The sequence below is a fragment of the Cydia pomonella genome, chromosome 10 (genome assembly GCF_033807575.1).
Source record: "Cydia pomonella isolate Wapato2018A chromosome 10, ilCydPomo1, whole genome shotgun sequence".
In the NCBI taxonomy this organism is placed as follows: Eukaryota; Metazoa; Arthropoda; class Insecta; order Lepidoptera; family Tortricidae; genus Cydia; species Cydia pomonella.
This window is the reverse complement of record NC_084712.1, coordinates 7,627,042-7,643,926: the sequence shown is the minus strand read 5'-3', so window position 1 is coordinate 7,643,926 and position 16,885 is coordinate 7,627,042. Positions and strand designations below refer to the sequence as shown.

At 34.7% G+C, this 16,885-nt stretch overlaps 6 protein-coding genes across 6 annotated transcripts; 3 read left to right on the top strand and 3 right to left on the bottom strand.

Moving 5' to 3' along the window:
• Positions 1 to 1,799: 1,799 nt before the first annotated feature.
• LOC133521972 (charged multivesicular body protein 6-B-like) lies at positions 1,800 to 4,576 on the bottom strand. Its single transcript, XM_061857134.1, has 3 exons — positions 3,636 to 4,576; positions 2,864 to 3,001; positions 1,800 to 2,303 (listed from the first exon to the last, which is right to left on the bottom strand). Exons 1-3 carry the CDS (start codon positions 3,933 to 3,935, stop codon positions 2,034 to 2,036), a joined length of 708 nt encoding a protein of 235 aa, XP_061713118.1. The 5' UTR covers positions 3,936 to 4,576; the 3' UTR covers positions 1,800 to 2,033.
• Positions 4,577 to 5,486: 910 nt separating this feature from the next.
• On the bottom strand, positions 5,487 to 6,763 carry LOC133521971 (charged multivesicular body protein 6-A-like). The gene is made up of 2 exons (XM_061857133.1): positions 6,289 to 6,763; positions 5,487 to 5,898 (listed from the first exon to the last, which is right to left on the bottom strand). The coding sequence occupies exons 1-2, from the start codon at positions 6,589 to 6,591 to the stop codon at positions 5,584 to 5,586; spliced, it is 618 nt and encodes a 205-aa protein (XP_061713117.1). The 5' UTR covers positions 6,592 to 6,763; the 3' UTR covers positions 5,487 to 5,583.
• A 263-nt stretch (positions 6,764 to 7,026) lies between these two features.
• On the top strand, positions 7,027 to 9,599 carry LOC133521970 (uncharacterized). Its single transcript, XM_061857132.1, has 4 exons — positions 7,027 to 7,357; positions 7,430 to 7,673; positions 8,649 to 8,828; positions 9,439 to 9,599. Exons 1-4 carry the CDS (start codon positions 7,206 to 7,208, stop codon positions 9,514 to 9,516), a joined length of 654 nt encoding a protein of 217 aa, XP_061713116.1. The 5' UTR covers positions 7,027 to 7,205; the 3' UTR covers positions 9,517 to 9,599.
• A 1,388-nt stretch (positions 9,600 to 10,987) lies between these two features.
• LOC133521740 (tyrosine-protein phosphatase non-receptor type 9-like) lies at positions 10,988 to 11,872 on the bottom strand. Its single transcript, XM_061856808.1, has one exon. It carries the CDS (start codon positions 11,870 to 11,872, stop codon positions 10,988 to 10,990), a length of 885 nt encoding a protein of 294 aa, XP_061712792.1.
• A 748-nt stretch (positions 11,873 to 12,620) lies between these two features.
• On the top strand, positions 12,621 to 13,121 carry LOC133521739 (putative ankyrin repeat protein RF_0381). Its single transcript, XM_061856807.1, has one exon. The coding sequence runs from the start codon at positions 12,621 to 12,623 to the stop codon at positions 13,119 to 13,121; it is 501 nt and encodes a 166-aa protein (XP_061712791.1).
• Positions 13,122 to 15,460: 2,339 nt separating this feature from the next.
• Positions 15,461 to 16,507, top strand: LOC133521738 (tyrosine-protein phosphatase non-receptor type 9-like). Its single transcript, XM_061856806.1, has one exon. It carries the CDS (start codon positions 15,701 to 15,703, stop codon positions 16,505 to 16,507), a length of 807 nt encoding a protein of 268 aa, XP_061712790.1. The 5' UTR covers positions 15,461 to 15,700.
• The last annotated feature ends 378 nt before the right edge of the window (positions 16,508 to 16,885 follow it).

Here is a 16,885-nt window from a genome sequence, read left to right as displayed (position 1 = left end):
GCGAAATCGACGCGAGGGCCATCCACACTCGCGTTCGCGGCTTCGCGCACGAGTGTGGAGGGCCCTTTACGTTGGCGTTCGGCAGCGCAAACAGAAATAGATATCACATTTTCATTTGTTACATATCTCTACAGATATACAGATACGGCCGATACGACTAATACCGATTCGGCCGATTGTAGCGACGACTTTTATTGAAACTGCCGAACGGCGGATATTGCACGTAAATGTGAGTCTAGACAGACTATTTCCTAAATTTTATTTTCTTTGCCCAAGCGATTGGATGTAATCCATTTGCCGGACGACGTAGAACTTTTATTGAATTTACATAGGGGTCATAAAAAATTCATCTGCAGTTCAGTTTCGACGAACTAAACATCAAAACAGTGACAAAACTAAGTAATAACCTGTAGAAAACGAGTTAACTCCACTACTACATACTACTCATAAACCAGAGACTAGTAAATACTAAGGATTTCGAATCTCCGTATCAAGTTTTCCGTTTTATTTAGGAACATAACTTGTATGGTGAGCTTTAATTTCTACTTTTCTGTCATAATGATCGCTATTCTGACACTAAACTTCTTGAGCTGTTTAAGAAATTGTTCCTATGTGATGCAGATAATTATCCTGACAAATTGTGTGCTCTTGTATTAATTGGTACCGGATTTTACTATTATTACATTATTTCTTCAGTTCCTTTTCTCTTTTATATTAATAATAGATCGTGAAATCTTGGTGATAGATACTTTTGTAAATAAATTTGTATTCATTTTTATCAGCCATATCGTAAGTTGCTAGTCTGTGACGTCAGTATCTTACCTGTTTTCCTAATATACACTCCTAATTAAACATGCCCGTTGTTACTTGTGTATGACGGATTAATGTTATAGTTATGGAAATAGCGGTTACCAGGTTTATTTTACATTTCTGTGTAAATACTAGTTAAGAAGCATTATGTTACAGGTGGAACTTGATGTAATATTTTTAATGCGCGGATCATCACAGAACGTTTTACATTCCTTGCCAGAAAATCGAATTTTACAAAGTTTTATTACCTGTTTTAGTAAAGATTGAAGGGCAGTCGGAACTTATTGAGTATATATTACTATGTAATGTAATATTATAATGTAAACAGGGACCACACAGAAGCGAGAATGAATGAAGCTTCAAGACTCGCAGTTTCCCGGAAGTAACAGCTATATAAATATCAGTTCTGATTGAGTGAATTTTTGCAAAATTTTACATATATTTTTGCCACACACCGTCTTTTATGATCAAGCTTATAGATATTATTATTATTGCCATTAATGTACAGTACAAGTGTGATAAAATGGATGTTTTTTTAATTCGATAAAATTGTATATCTATATAAAATGCTGGTGTATCGCTTAGCCATTGTCGGCGTGAAGTGGTGTTGTAATCACTTCTGTGATCACGTACCGGCTTGTAAACAGATTACAGCTTATTTAAATGTACATAGTCTAGTTTTAAAATGAAAGGTGTACCCTCTAGGTATATTAAGATTTATTTTTAAATTATGTTAACACTGGCTGGAAAATTATTAACAGGTGACAATGAAACGATTAAAAATCGTTTTTAGTTAATCAAATTTCGTTTTAAGACGCGAAGAATCATTGGGATAAATTATATCAGAGCCAAACAAAATGGTAACTTATCTTCAATGGTGCCACGTTAATTTATATTTATAGGAAAACTAAATCCCTAGACACAATAGTAAGTACTAAATTATGTTCAGTAATTTGATATGAATGAGATTAAAAAATCAAACAAATGCGCGTTTTCTTATTCTGTTCAATACCTTCTTCAATTCATCCAATGCATCAAAATCTATAGTGTGTCATTCACGATGACGCGCGTATTTGTCAAATCTAATCTTTAAATAACATAATATTACGAGTCAAAGCACGCGTCTTCGTGAATGATACGATCTATATGTTATCGACATCACAGAATGACAACCCTTTTTCAGGAGGTTAAAGGTAGTCATTCGCCGAGACGAAAGATGATCACTAAGCACTAACAACAATCTCGGCAGTAACGTCGATAGATCCATGAGGCGGTTCTACTTGACTAACGTCTTGATCGATGTCCGGCAATTGGTAGCTGTCATTCAAAATGGCTTCCAGCTCTTCATGTACAGCCTCTTCGTCACCCGTTTCTAATTTAAAAGAACGCATCATAGCTTCATCAATTTCTTTCTGCTTTTGAATTCCATTTCTTGCTTTAGCATAATATACTTTTTGAGTTTTTCTTTCCTTTTTACTAAAAGCGTTGAGGACCTGTAAATTGAACAAAAAAAAACTGATACAACACTGCGTAGTGGTTAGCTTTGGGTGGAAAACTGCGTGAGCTAGATATGCAGTATGCACATAAAGCCCGACCAGAAATATATGATCATTGTCAAGAGGGCGCTGTTATTCTCATTATAGGGCGACAGTTCAGTTTAGTATGAAAAATTTAGTTCAAATGAAATTCCGCAATATGGCGCGTGATGATATATTACTGGTCAGGCTTTACTCATCATCGTATGCATTGAATTCGAATGATAAAGATAGTTTATTATTCAAGTAGGCATATTACAATGCGCTTATGAACGTCAAATAAAGCTACATCGGCTCTAACCCTACCTCTGACCCGAGAAGATTTAAATCCCCCCTCAATTGGAGGAGGGTATCCCAATATGGACCGGCAAGAAACTCGGCGGAACACATCTTTTAAAAACATTACATCTTATAATTAACATGCATTAAATAAGAAAAAAAAATACTAATATTTATATTATGGAATGTAATCTTGGTATACAGATGGATAGGGTAACATTCTATCCTTGAATACATACCTGAATTTCAATGTCCTCGACAACGGCCTTTCCGAGTTTCTTACGTGAATTGGTATTATGTTGTGTTTTTTTTAATTTCCTTTTTATGATGGATCTCCACTTGCCACGTTGGATTTTGTTCTCTCCAGACTGGGACACCTGAAACATTAAAAATTCTAATTAATAAGCGTCACACTTTGTAGTTTGTAGACTCGCAACCATGTTCTCCAGTATATCATATCAAGACCGCCGCGCAAAATATTTAAAACCTCACGAGTGTAGGGAGTGGCTGAAAATGGAATCTTGAGCGTTGTGAGGGTTTCAACTTTCAAAGCGCAAGGGTTAACTGCTACCGAGTGAAACACATTTTTTTTCACTATCCCTCACTAATCCAGAGATGATTGGTTCACCTTGGAGGAGGCCTTTACCTGCAGAAGGGTATTTTTAGCTATCTTAAAACTTACTAACACACTTTTTTCCACGATACTTACTTACTAACAATACTACTTTTTGTAACTGAATATACTGTAAGAAATAAAGGCTTTTTTTATTTTTTATCCCTCACTACTCCAACGCAAGGAGAAAATAAACAACAAATCAAATCCAAATTAACTCTATTAGGAAATATGTATCATTAAAAATCATCACTTAAAAGTAAATTCCACCAGCCAACATGACGAAACAAACATTACATCAAATTACTTTGCCACTCTTGTGGATAAATTGCGACGTTCTCATGTTTTTAAAGAGTAAAGAGAGCCTTTACGAGCTGGTGTGGTGAAAAATATCCTACCTGTTTTAGTGAGCACACAAACTGGAAATCGTTAGTTATCTGATCTAATATATCTAGCTGGGCGTTAGAATTTCGTAATTGTCGCTCACGGTGTCGTCTCTTCCTTAGAACTGTCTTCGCTTCCTCACATTTTCCTTCATGAAGTAGCTGCTTTGCATGCTGTCGATCAATTTCAAGAGTATGCTCAATTTCCTTCTGATACGTTATCAAGTTATTTCTTTGCTGGTCCAATCGGGACACAATTTTTTGATCAGTGGCTTTCCTTTCTTTTTTGATATATTTTGTCATTAAACCACCCATCGTGATTCAGGACAACACTCGACTGATGAACGCGTCTTGTGAACTTGAAATATGTAAGCAAACGGATATAAACATGTAATTGGACCCCCATTACATTAACGTATCGAATGAGCTCATGTATACCAATATATGTAAGTTTAAAACTACGCAAATGAATTTGAATCTTATGCCTCAGATATAAGTTATAAGACTATCATGAGGCGTAATTGTTGGTGTGGTTCTTGGACTTCTTGGAATGCCGAACTGAACACAGCTAGTAATGTGAACTAGGTGTAAGACTAAAGGAAATTAGGAACGTTTATGTCATTCTTCAGTTTACATTCCAAGTGTAGTAAACATAATATGAAAAAGTAAGATCATTTTCGGCAAGTAGGCCACTTTTACATGTAAAAAATAAGTTTTAAAATATTATTAAATTCAATTACCAGGAGCGCTGGTGGCCTAGCGGCAAGAGCGTGCGACTTGTAATCCGGAGGTCGCGGGTTTAAAGCCTGGCTCGTAGCAATGAGTTTTCGGAACTTATGTACGAAATATTTGATATTTACCAGTTTGCTTTTCGGTGAAGGAAAACAATATGAGGAAACCGGACTAATCCCAACTAGGCCTAGTCGCTTTTGTAAAAACTAGTGCCTACACGAATTCTTGGGACTTGGGGCCAAGCAGACCTCAAGCTCCCATGACCCATGGCAAAATGCCGGGACAACGCGAGGAATCTATGATGATGATCAGGGGTCGGACAAAAAGTGCGGATGACGTAAAAATGACGTAATCTTGCACACAGGATGATGTTTGAGTTTGTATTTAAACTTCCTTGTGACATGTAGTAACAAAGTAGTATTAATGAAGTAACAAAATAATCGTAAATAAATCCATGGAATTAATAATACAGGTGGTAGGGTGATGTAGTGAATAAAATAAATTTCACGAAACTTGTTACCATAAGGTATAATTATTTGAAATTAGTTAGAACAAGTCTGTGGGATTGCCACAATATTCGAGTAAAGATGACATTTTAGAGCGTTTTCTTATACATTAGTAAATATAAATTTTAGCTAAATATAATCGTGAAGATACAATAGCTAAACAATAACGAAGTCAATTTATTGTTCATCTGATTGACAATGTGTCAGTCAAAAATGTACTTACTCATTTCAAGTGGCGATATCGTTTAATAAAGAGGTTGATAAATGATAAGTGATAATTGTTTATGAAAATCAAAAATACTATTTGAAATCATCCTATAAGTGGTTTGACGTCATCCGCACTTTTTGTCCGACCCCTGATGATGATTAAATTCAATTGCAAACTTCGATTCGATAATTAATTAGAGATGTATACAGTCTCTAAATGTTGAATTACACAAAAAAACTATAATACAAAAAAATTACAAATACTGGGTAAGGTGACTTGATGTCTCATTTGCATATTTATCAATCTTTGGAATATAGTTCCAGTAAAAATATGTTAGGAGAACTATTAGGAAAGATTTTCATTACTTATACTAAACTTAATCTGGGTGATTGTATAACATTACTAGTTAAAATTCGTGAATTAGTAATAAACGTTTTTAAAACAAATGTTTATTGTACATAAAAATATTTACTTATGGCAATAATAATATACAATAATTATATGAATATAATATAACTTAGGCCTCCATAGCAATTTTAGTTGGTGCTTGTTTAGCTTTCCGAGGTTTCTCTGCCTCCTCTTCTTCAATGTCTGGCAGCTTCTCCCTCGGCACTTCAGGCAGTTTATCTCTGACATCCAAGATGGCTTCCAGTTCAGCCTCCACGGCCTCCTCATCTTCCTCAGTCAATTGACCTGATATTAGTTCATCTATTTCTCTCTGCTTCTCAATGCCTTCCTTTGTTTCATCCATGATCTTCTCTATTTCATCTATGTTCAGGATATCATGAATGCTTTTTAATGCTACATTTCCAGTCTTCAAGCCATCCAGCACCTGTAACAATAAAATACAATTGTCATTTAATCTACTTGATAAAATGAAAAAAAAAAACCTTTATATTAATTATAAATTTTATATAATGATTTACTGTAAGAATGAAAACCAATTTACCGGAAGATGATCATTTTATGAAATAAAACTAAAGATAACAGATTTTAATGTATTTTGCTTATTGACATAAATATAAAAAAATTCTCTGGGTTTGCAAAAATTACCTCCGTAATTGAATATGTGATTTCATACTAAGTGTAAAAAAGTAAATAATCCCTGGGACTAAAGGTTTTTGATATTGATATGTCTATATCTAGATTGCCTAGGATTCAAGTGGTTAAGTTGGGGATAATAATGTGTTTTTAAGCAAAAATACTGAAAGTTTATGCATACCTGAACTTCAATTTGCGCAAACTCAAGATCATGAGTCAGCTGTTCCAATTGCTCTAACTGCGCATCTGTGTTTTGCAGGAGCTGTTCTTGATAGCGTTTCTTTTTGAGAAGTGATTTTGCTTTTTCACGTTTGCCTTCCGCTAGGAGTCTTTTGGCAAACTGGCGATCTCTTTCCAAATTAATCTCTATCTTCTTCTGATACTGTTTTAGCTTATCCCTTTGTTGTTTAAGTTGTAGAACTGCTTTATCTTGCTCAGTAACCCTGCTTACGGGCTTTTTTTGTTTGCTAAATAATCCACCCATGTTTGTATTTAAATACTGTTGACACTTAATTTGAAAACTGATGGCTAATAATAATTTATATTTAAAGTGATATCGGTTTAATCAGACTCATCTCCAAAAATTCCTAATTTCTTAACTTGGGCTTGGGCAGGACCTTGCCAAGTCAAAACAAATCAAATCACAGTGTCAAAAATGACATGTGACTGATATGCGTGTGTTACCATGTTATGATCATCATATGGTCATATGGAATGTCGGACGAAAATTGGGTAGCGTGATGTAGCGCTAAGGAGTCAAAATTAATAGAAAAACTGATTTCCTGCATAGTTTCTAACATACGATAGTCATGGATGATACGAGACTGCTGTACGACCAAACGAAACAAAACAAACATGACCCTTGTTAGGTTTTTTATTTATAGTCACACTGGGAATAACCATAGACAATTCATAGGTATTTCTTTTTTTCTGCACTGTTCAAGCTAATGTAATACACGCTGCGAATGTCTATACTTAGAAAAATACAACTGAAAAGATACCAACATTCAGATATAAATGGCCGAAATGTCATGTCTGACAGCTCGAATAAAAAGAAACTTGATCGCGTTGAACTTTGATGCAGTGAAATAAATTAAAATGACAGTACAACAACTGAGCTCTAATATTTCTGACGACTCTGATGACATGGTTAGTTTACCATCGGAAGAAGAGATTTACAGGCGTAAATACCAACTGTTATTGGAGCGATGCGAGGTGTTACAACAGGATAACGAACGAATTGTGAACAGGTTTGTATTTTATTGCATTTATGTTATGAATTTCGTTGTGTACAAATGTGTAAACACTCATTGCGTTTGCAGGATACACGAGGCCAAGAAAATAACAAAGCGTTACCGTAAAGATATTAAGCTCTTAGTTGAGCGTTTGGACAAGCATGGAGATGGGTTCAGAACCGCGTCAGTGGACTTGGAGATGAAACCTGATGTGGTGGTCAAGACTGCACGGGTGCCGTCTAAAGCGCAGCCAGCGCCCAAACAGACGGAGAAAGTAAATGCTGGTAGTGCCAAAAAGCCTGGACCTAAAAGAAAAAGCAAAGCTGACAAGGTAAATTGTGTGTAACTGCAACCAATGTGGATGGAAGTAAAGGAGAAGGCAGGGTTCTAATAAACAAAATAGGATTTAGAACAAGTAAATGAAAAGTTCATTATGTTATAAGATACAGATTGGAGGCACACATCATTATCTCTTTCAATTTTGATCCTGTGATCACAATGGCTCCATGATTGTTTAACACATTCATTGCCACCCTGCCAAACACGACATCCACACCAGATTACAAAAAAATATTGATATAAAGCTGTAGTACAAGAATCCCCACTATTGGGTTGTCCGGCCAGGGAACGAAATCATAAAATAGCATTTTCAGCATTGAATATGTTAATAATGAAATAATGAGTCTTTACTATAACATAGCCATACAGTGAGATTTAGGACCCCTAGTCTGACCACAATATTTGAATTTTATTGTTCTACCCCAGACATTAGTATAGTTTTATTAGTATGTATTATATTGTTTGCGTCTTCATTTTGTTCAATTATATGTATATCGGCACTACCTGTTCAATGTTGTAAGTTCATAGTTTCCTGCTACCCAAAGGTTGTCTGGAAGAGATTGCTTCTTAGCGATAAGACCGCCTGTTGTTACCTAACTTTTAAGTGTTTTTTCATTTCCTGTCTATTTTTAACTGTATGGTGCACAATAAAGAATATTTACTTACATACTTACATAACCCCATTGGCCAGTGAAATCTCATTTGTCTCTGTTGGGCACATATGGGAATAGGTACATTTATATGAATCATTCTCATCTGCCCTCGCCTCATTTATGGCGGAGGTCATGTGGGGCGGGGACACCCTTTGGCCCAAGGGCCAAATAGGACTGAATAATAAGGCTATATAGGCCTTACATATCAAATGATCAAACCACAACACTGCTCTATTGTCATGGGCCACCAGAATCTGATTTAAAAAAAGTGTTATTACACTACCAAGCTATAAATACAATTATTCTTTTTACAGCCTGAAAGAGATCCAAATGCTCCTAAGAAGCCTTGCAATGCATTTTTCCAATTCTGCCAAGAGCAGCGGCCAGTGGTAGTGGCAGAAACTAGCTCTGAGATGGGGGGAGAGCCTACCAAGCAGGAAGTAACCAGGCAGCTAGCCTCAAGATGGAGGGCACTATCTACAGAAGACAAAAGGGTAAGCTATTTTATTTATTGCTAGTGGCTCTGTGAGCTGATTTTATTTACCTAATGAATTCATTTTATTGTAAGGTGGCTAGTTATTTAACCTAATACTTAAAATGAATTCTGTTTATAGGCAAATAGAATTCATTTTTGGTATAAGGTGTCATCCATAAATTACATCACATGAATTTCAAGATTTTTGGAACCCTCCCCCCTCCTTGTCACACCTGGTCACATTTAGCAACCTCCACCCCCTCAGGTGTGATTCACACATGATGACATATCTGGCAATATCGTTTTCAACGAAATCGGCAATTAGAATGAACTATTATTATTTTAATGAATTTTTTTTTGAATAATAGTAATATTAGAAATTTTATGACACGAAATTGATTAGGAATGAAAATTTCACGAATAAAAATGATATATTGTGACTCCCCTCTCCCCATGCCACATTTTATTGACCCCCTCCCTCCCCGAAACGTGAGACGTAATTAATGGATGACCCCTAAGGTGGCCAATAATTGACAATTTATCCTGTGTTGATCAAAATATTTACATGATTTTAAATGTTTTACTTAGCCTAACAATTGAACTATTTCAGTCATTTTGTTTATTTACAGGTATATGTGGCTATGTTCGAGAGATCAAAAGAAAAATATGCAGAAGAGATGTCAGCATACATAAAAAAAGAACAATGACATACTGATCCTCATAGTTCTTAGATCTCTTGTGATTGTCAGCTTTAAGATTAGGTTAAAATTAATTATAAATTATTTATATATTTTTTTGTTTTATTTCAAACTTTAAATTATAAAAATTGCCAGTGTGATATAAAAAGCATATTTAAAAGTAAGAAGTTTATTGCAATACCCATTACACCCTTACAACAACAAAATACGAATATGCAAAATTAAGTCATGAACTCTGTAACAGGATATATATAAATAATATATTAAGGTTTTATTTACAATTTACTGTCTGGTGAGTGGTGAATACCAGAATTGTTATTTGAGCTGAAGACATACCTGCTTTGAACAGCTTTACTAAGGTTATCAATAACAAATATTTTGTTATTGATAACCTTAGTAAAACATTTGCAAAAAATATATGAAAATATCTTTCATTTTAACAGGAAAGTTATCGATATCGAAAGTCAGTGACTTAGTAAAAATTTAACACCGATGTATACATATATAAATATGCATATGTATAATGAATTTAATATTTGAATAAATTATTTACTATTTAGATATAAGTGTGAAACAATTTGTCAATAAAATTGATAATGTATAGCTTTTTACGATTAGAATTAAAATTGTGAACATATGTAGCCCATTATACTCCATATAAGGGAGGTATTTAAAAAATAACAGCAGAGTAGGTAACAAAAAACCCAGTGATAAGTAAATATAATAATTAACTTTATAGCTAATGGCTACTGAAAATTTTTGAGCGATAGGCTCATTAATACTCATTATCAATTGTTGATTGACGTACGTGTCCTTAATTAATAAAATAAATAATTCTAGACCTCTCAGTAATGAGATTGCCTCATATTGGTTCATTGTAATTCCCAAAAGTAATAAAGATAACGAGACTTGTTTGCTTCAAATATCATTGGTACCTACAAATTTCGATCAACAGTGTGCTTACGTGACTATCAGTCCACATTGACCTATGAACTGGGTTTTATCCAGAGAGTCTCGATAAAATTCGCAAGGTTTTAGGAATAGGCACTAATTTATGACTCAAAATGGTCCTCTTTAATTAACCCAGTAAAATAGATCAATGGTCACTACAGGAAAAACAAAATCAATTACTCATACAGTACCGCTTTCACGTCCAGTTATGACTCACAAGAACCTATTGTGGGTGAGTAATTTTATACTGGCAGTGCGAGATAAACTATAATAAACTGTGACTTCTGTATTCGCTAACTATTTATGCGCTACTAGGTTTGTTATCGTTTTTCGAGGTCGCAATTGATACTGTTCAAACGTAATTTAATATTTCTAGTTGTAAGGTTAGATACTGAAAATTGTGTAAAAGGGAGGAATAATAAAAAATTGTTATTATTTGAATAAAATAACTTTTATTTAAGGTAAAACACTTATAATAATAATTTTGATATTATAAAACTAGTCTTAAAATTAAATTACAATATCAACACTACTTCTTCTTAGCAGCTAATTCAACATATTCTAAAATCGTTAGATAACAAAATGTATAGTAGCTAGGTATAGATAAACAGTTTCTTCTCTGCTTACGGAGCTTTATTACTACAGTTTTTAGGTCGATCGTCCCGTTGTCATAATATCTTGATATGCTGATGTCTAGAGCGCAAAAGACTCCCGTGCGATTTACTCCAGCAGAACAGTGGACTACCATAGGAGGGAGGTTAGAGCTCTTGTTATCAGACTCCGCATATGCTTGAGCCTTTCTGGCTTTGAGGACAAATTTGAGAAAGCCTGATCGGCTCTGAGGCACGCTGCTATGAGACCAGTCAGTGTAGGCAAAGTGTGTGAGGTTCAATGAGCCTCCACTGTCGTCTGTCACCCGCAGCTTGGTCACTATATGGTCACGAAAGGTCTTTACTTTCCTTGTTTTAATGGTAAAGTCACCGAAGAACACTGTCCTTCCTTTCTTCGGGCTCCAATACTGGTAACAAACTTCCTGTCCGTGATCCTGTGTCTTTGTCAGCATAACGATGACTCTGGATTGATTTTGAAACACCATTTTCCAAAAATCTTCGGCTGTTGACCGAAGCGGACCCTGACAGCACAAGTACTTGCCCTGACGTTCGTATCCGTTGACATGGCTAGCGTTAATATAACTGCTTCCTCCATTTTCTGTTGGTAGAATCACCCTGTTATAATCAAAACACGGTAAGAACCAGTATCTATTTTTCAAAATATTTCCCGCCCGCATCGATATCTCGTAGCTGTAATCAACCTTTTCGTTTATTATTTTCTGATGCTCTTGTTCGAAGATCTTCATTACCCATCCTTCATTGTAACTAGCGCCAGATTTTTGTTTTGTGACACTTCCGCCCATTTTTGAAAATTCACTTTCGTATAAGGATAAGAGCGTTTGTTTCAACCAGAGACTAGTATCGAATGAAAATTATTTTACTGAGAGTGGCACTTTTATAGTCCTGTTTCAGCGTAAACATCATTTTTTTCCTTTCAGAATTGATAAACTGAACAATATGACGCACGAGGTTCCAATTTATTAAATTTTATACTCAGTCCAACATCATTAAAAATTAATTGTAACAATCGATATTCCCGTGGGGTTAATTAACAAACTTATCAGTGGATTTAAATGTTATCATGAACTTCCTTCCCTTCAATGTTCTTAACAATGGTATTGTTAAATTTAGGTACAATTAAAAATCCTGTATATGGATTTAAGGCAACTAAAGCGTTGATATGACGCATCCTATTTCAATACATAAAATTAAAGATTTTTTTTATTATTTTAAACTATTAATTTTCAAGTAATACTTCCTCTACCGAAAACTTTTTGGTTATACCTTCTTTTGTTATAACTTCTTACGTACATATACACACGTGTACACATGATGTTTAATCAATATGTAGTTATTTAAGTTGGCTACGTGCCGAATAGAGGGTGCGGAAATGCCGAGCGCGATAACATTTAACCTGCGGGAAAACCGGTGATGGAAGCTATTTTTGTTTATACATTTCTTTATATCGGCTGCGACTATAAAAGACTCATCCAGTAGGACGTGGTATCATTGCGATTCGGGACTTCAAGAAGTAACCAAGCTCTCTAAAAAATGTCTTCGCGTAAACTGAACAACATTTTTGGCCAAGTAAAGTCGGAAAAAAATAATACTATGTTCCATTTAATTGCTGAAGCGGGCCTTGACGATATTTTGGATCGAATTTGGAACGCGACCGGTAAAGACGAACTGGAGAAAATACTGAAGATGAAGAATAACGACGGAGAAACCTGTCTACACAGCGCCCTTAAGAACTTAAGAGGATCTGGAGCTGAAAAAATGATGGCTCAACTATTCGACATGGGAGCAGATTTAAACGCCCAAAATGCCAAAGGTGACACTGTTTTGCACATAGCCGTAAAACAAGAGGACTACAAACTCATCGACTGGCTGATTTCAATGTGTGTTGATAAGAGTATCAAAAACAAGAGTGGACTAACGGCGTATGACGTGGCAGTAAACAACAGTAATTACAAAATAATGAAAATGGTATCGACTGGAAAAGAAAAAGATGCTGAGTGTTTAGTGGACCTGTTAGCATCTATTAGTCTCTAGTAATTTTCAGGATATGTTTAAACGTAAGCGTGCAGCTATTAATTGTATTATTTTGACAAGTAGATAATAAGTTTTATCGATAATTTGATCTTAGGAGCCGTAGTTTTTAAATGTTTTATGTGTTTTATTAAATGGTTGAGTTTTTAAGTCAAGGTAATTTTATTTCAAAGTAGCAACAGATTTCCTCACAACTAGTTTGTTCTGTATTTATTCAATTTAAATAATTTTCCAATTTTTTTGCGTCAACACTAGTCTACCGTTCTAAATCACTGTCTCAAAACACTTTGTTATTCAAAACAGGAGTACAAGGATGAAACTTCCGCTCCTGGAGCGGTTAGTTGAACAAAAATGATTCTTATTTCATAGTCTAGAGAGAAGAAATTATTTTTTTACAGCCATGGAGTTTATTTTTAAAGCAAACGTGACTCTTGACGTCAGTGAAATCATGAATTTTCGTTTATTGTTTTCAGTTCAAATGCAAAAGAATTTTTGTAGGATTTTATTAAGAGAATTTCAGTAAAGTACCTAAGCCTCACCTACATGTCCGAGTTTTAATTAAATGTTAAACATGTGTTATTTTTTTACGTCTAGTAATAAAAGCTTACCGGGGAGTCATTTCTTCAAAGCTCTTAAAATTTTTATAACTTTATAAGTAAATTGCTGTGTAAAAGCATTCAAATTAGTTACTTAATGTACTTTAGGTATTATATGTTTTTCACAAAATAGGCCTGGACTGATGTCATGTCAAGAATTAGGTGAACACTGGGCCCTTTGTTACGAAATGTCGTTAACATCGTAAAGACTGATAGCTGCGATTCATAGAACCGTGGACATAAATCAACTGAAAGCATGTCGCACTCTTATAGCGAAGAAGTTACAAGATATTTATAATTATAACGCTTATGATTATTCAGACACTGTAAACATCATGAATGCAAAAGTATAAAAATTCAAGTTAAGGGTGTAACCTAATGTAATTGAGGTTTTTGCGTGATCAATAATTTAATCAATTGAAAATACGTCAGTAAATCCTCTTTTTAATGGGCAATGCTCCGATAAACGACCCAATTATTTATGGTTATCTTGATGGTATTTTATAGTCGCTAATCATTAACTATTTTATAGGAATTCCTATACGTACATTATTTGCGTCATGAGAACAATAAGCTAATTAACTCTATAAACCGATACTTTAATTGGGTTTTGGAAAAAATATACTGATAATAATTGTTCTCTTCCATTATGTTTTTCCAAATGGTTTGAATTAAACGCAGTAGCTGGACGATAGCTTCATTCGTTATCTTGACATCTGACACTGGTCCCGATGACAAATTTGACCTCGCAGCTAATTGTTTCTTGAGTCAAGTAGAACTTTCATATCATATGTTCGGCCACGTATTATCTTTTTATTGGCAACAGACTTACAACTGTATATTTATTGCTCTTAGTAACACATTTCCGAATGCATGAAAAATACAATTTTATATTCACTCTCTTTCAAATTCAAACCGTTCTAACATAATGCACTGTTTAAATAATATATCGATGACGTTAGTTGTCTAAGGTTATTTAGGTCACAGTGGCAGTGACTCCCATATCCAAATAATTTTTTGTCTTGTTGTTCGTGAGAATGGGAGCAAAATAAATGGATTTATGGTAAAAAATGTAAAGCACAGTTGAACAAAAATGAGCTTTATTTTGAAACATTAAGGACTTTATTATATTGCTTACAAGTCTGTTTCTTTCGACTACAGTTAACAAATACCCCTTGTATCGTTATCTTATTTTATTACCTCGATGACTGTAACCCGACGTCCTATAAACCACAGGATACTTATAAGTTGCTTATTTCGTTGTGAAATCTTATTACGGTTATACGTGTATCAGGATGTATTCTCCTAAAGATAGACTAGAGCTTGCAAAAGAAGTCCTTAGGCTTCAGGAAAAATTTCACCGTTTAAACGCTAGAAATCCTCAAACGGAAGAAGCTAAGCTACGAAATGACGAAGAGATCCAAATAGCAAAACAACAATATGAAAATAAGAAGTACGACTTGGTTATCATGTGTTCACGAGAGCGATTTGTTGAGGATTTAGTGCAAATGGCTCTCTTGTAATTAGGTAAGTGCTCTTCCTTTGTTTTTATTAATCACATCTTCGATTATGCTTATAATTCGTAATAGTAGGTCGATTACTATTACCTAGAAAGCTGCAGTGAGGTCAATCTAGGGTTAAAAGCATCGACCCGCTTAAAAACTTCATGCGTCAACAATTAGACTAGTTACTTTCATTTACTTAGATTAATTAATCCATTTGGGAATTGCCTACAAAGATAATGAACCAGGAATGCCCTGTTTACGTATAACAATTAAAACCATGAACCACAGGTGGCTATTTAATTTATGCTAATGATTGTTGGACACCTGCGTAGGGTTTTACGAGGCTATAAAGGCATTGCACTACAAAATAAAGTCAGTTTACAAACAAGTGCTTAGGAAGAAACAGTTTTTACCAATTATTGTGCACAGTTGTTTTCTTTCTAACAGAATACGCTCGTCACAAAAAGCCTGCATCCCAACCATGAATACCAACGACTTTCTTCACTTTATGGACCAACCAAATCTGCAGGCTCGTATAGTACGGGAATTTAACTCGATAATTTCGGAGCAAGGAGCAGAACAGAAAGGCTGTAATCCATTGGTGCATTACCTCCGTCGCAAGAAGCTCAATGATGAAGCAAACCAGGAAGCAAGCTTTGTCGACGGTTACGATACCCACCGGAAATTCTTGTGCATTAAAAATCCATCTGTGAAAGACCGTGACATGTTTTGGCAAGCAGTGTGGGACAATAAAGTTCAAATAATAGTGATGACGTGCCAGTTGATCGATCAGACCTATCAATATTGGTCTCCAAAAGAACGTTACACTTTAGTGAATAAGAAATTTAATGTTAAGACTTTGAAGATTATAATCTTTCCTCACTATACTATAACTGTCTTAAGTTTATATCAAACTGGACCTAAGTACAAGCAGAGCCGTCCAATTTTTCACTATCAGTATACTGCTTGGCCTAAAGAAAAATTTGATCATCAACTAGACGCTTTTGTAGAGTTTCATAACTTTGTTAATGAAAGATATGTCAAGTTAAAGAAACAAGTAGCTGATAAGACATTTCCTCCGATGCTGGTGCATTGTAACGAGGGTATTGGCAGTTCTGATGTATTTTGCGCGCTAGATATGTGTATTTACCAATTGAAAGCTACAGGAATCGTCTCATTGCCACATACCCTTAAAATAATGCGACAGCAAAAATTTGGGTCTTTTTGCCACTCTGATCTTTATGTATTATCCTACCGATTGATCAAAGCATATCTTGATAACAATTAGCCCATCAGGCTCTAATGTAAGTTTTGTCTTTCCAATTTTTTATAACTCATTTGACTGATTATAAAGTTTACAACGTATGTTTGAGTTTAAAGTAATTGTGAAATATGAATGAGCCGCTTCTCTTATGAACTATAAGCCAATATTGTAATTAATAATAATAATAATTCCTATTAGAATGTAAGTATAATTTAATTAAAGTTTACATAATCTTAACTCAAGTCTGTTTCTCAGAAATTCGTACCCACTGCGATAAGTGTCTTTATAAACAAACAAATTTTATGGTTATGTTATTGATGATCCGGACTTGCAGGTTAAATAGATACAAAGAATAGGTTAACATTTAAATATTCTATGATATAGGCTTATCAGCAGTGATTC

Excerpts from the sequence above, each read along its gene's own strand:
- LOC133521972 (XM_061857134.1), bottom strand. The coding sequence starts at position 3,935 with ATGGGTGGTTTAATGACAAAATATATCAAAAAAGAAAGGAAAGCCACT. Across the intron at positions 3,002-3,635 it reads TTGTGTGCTCACTAAAACAG|GTGTCCCAGTCTGGAGAGAA; the intron begins GTAGGATATTTT and ends TTAATGTTTCAG. Across the intron at positions 2,304-2,863 it reads TCGAGGACATTGAAATTCAG|GTCCTCAACGCTTTTAGTAA; the intron begins GTATGTATTCAA and ends TTCAATTTACAG.
- LOC133521971 (XM_061857133.1), bottom strand. The coding sequence starts at position 6,591 with ATGGGTGGATTATTTAGCAAACAAAAAAAGCCCGTAAGCAGGGTTACT. Across the intron at positions 5,899-6,288 it reads TTGCGCAAATTGAAGTTCAG|GTGCTGGATGGCTTGAAGAC; the intron begins GTATGCATAAAC and ends TTATTGTTACAG.
- LOC133521970 (XM_061857132.1), top strand. The coding sequence starts at position 7,206 with ATGACAGTACAACAACTGAGCTCTAATATTTCTGACGACTCTGATGAC. Across the intron at positions 7,358-7,429 it reads AACGAACGAATTGTGAACAG|GATACACGAGGCCAAGAAAA; the intron begins GTTTGTATTTTA and ends TTGCGTTTGCAG. Across the intron at positions 7,674-8,648 it reads GAAAAAGCAAAGCTGACAAG|CCTGAAAGAGATCCAAATGC; the intron begins GTAAATTGTGTG and ends TTCTTTTTACAG.
- LOC133521740 (XM_061856808.1), bottom strand. The coding sequence starts at position 11,872 with ATGGGCGGAAGTGTCACAAAACAAAAATCTGGCGCTAGTTACAATGAA.
- LOC133521739 (XM_061856807.1), top strand. The coding sequence starts at position 12,621 with ATGTCTTCGCGTAAACTGAACAACATTTTTGGCCAAGTAAAGTCGGAA.
- LOC133521738 (XM_061856806.1), top strand. The coding sequence starts at position 15,701 with ATGAATACCAACGACTTTCTTCACTTTATGGACCAACCAAATCTGCAG.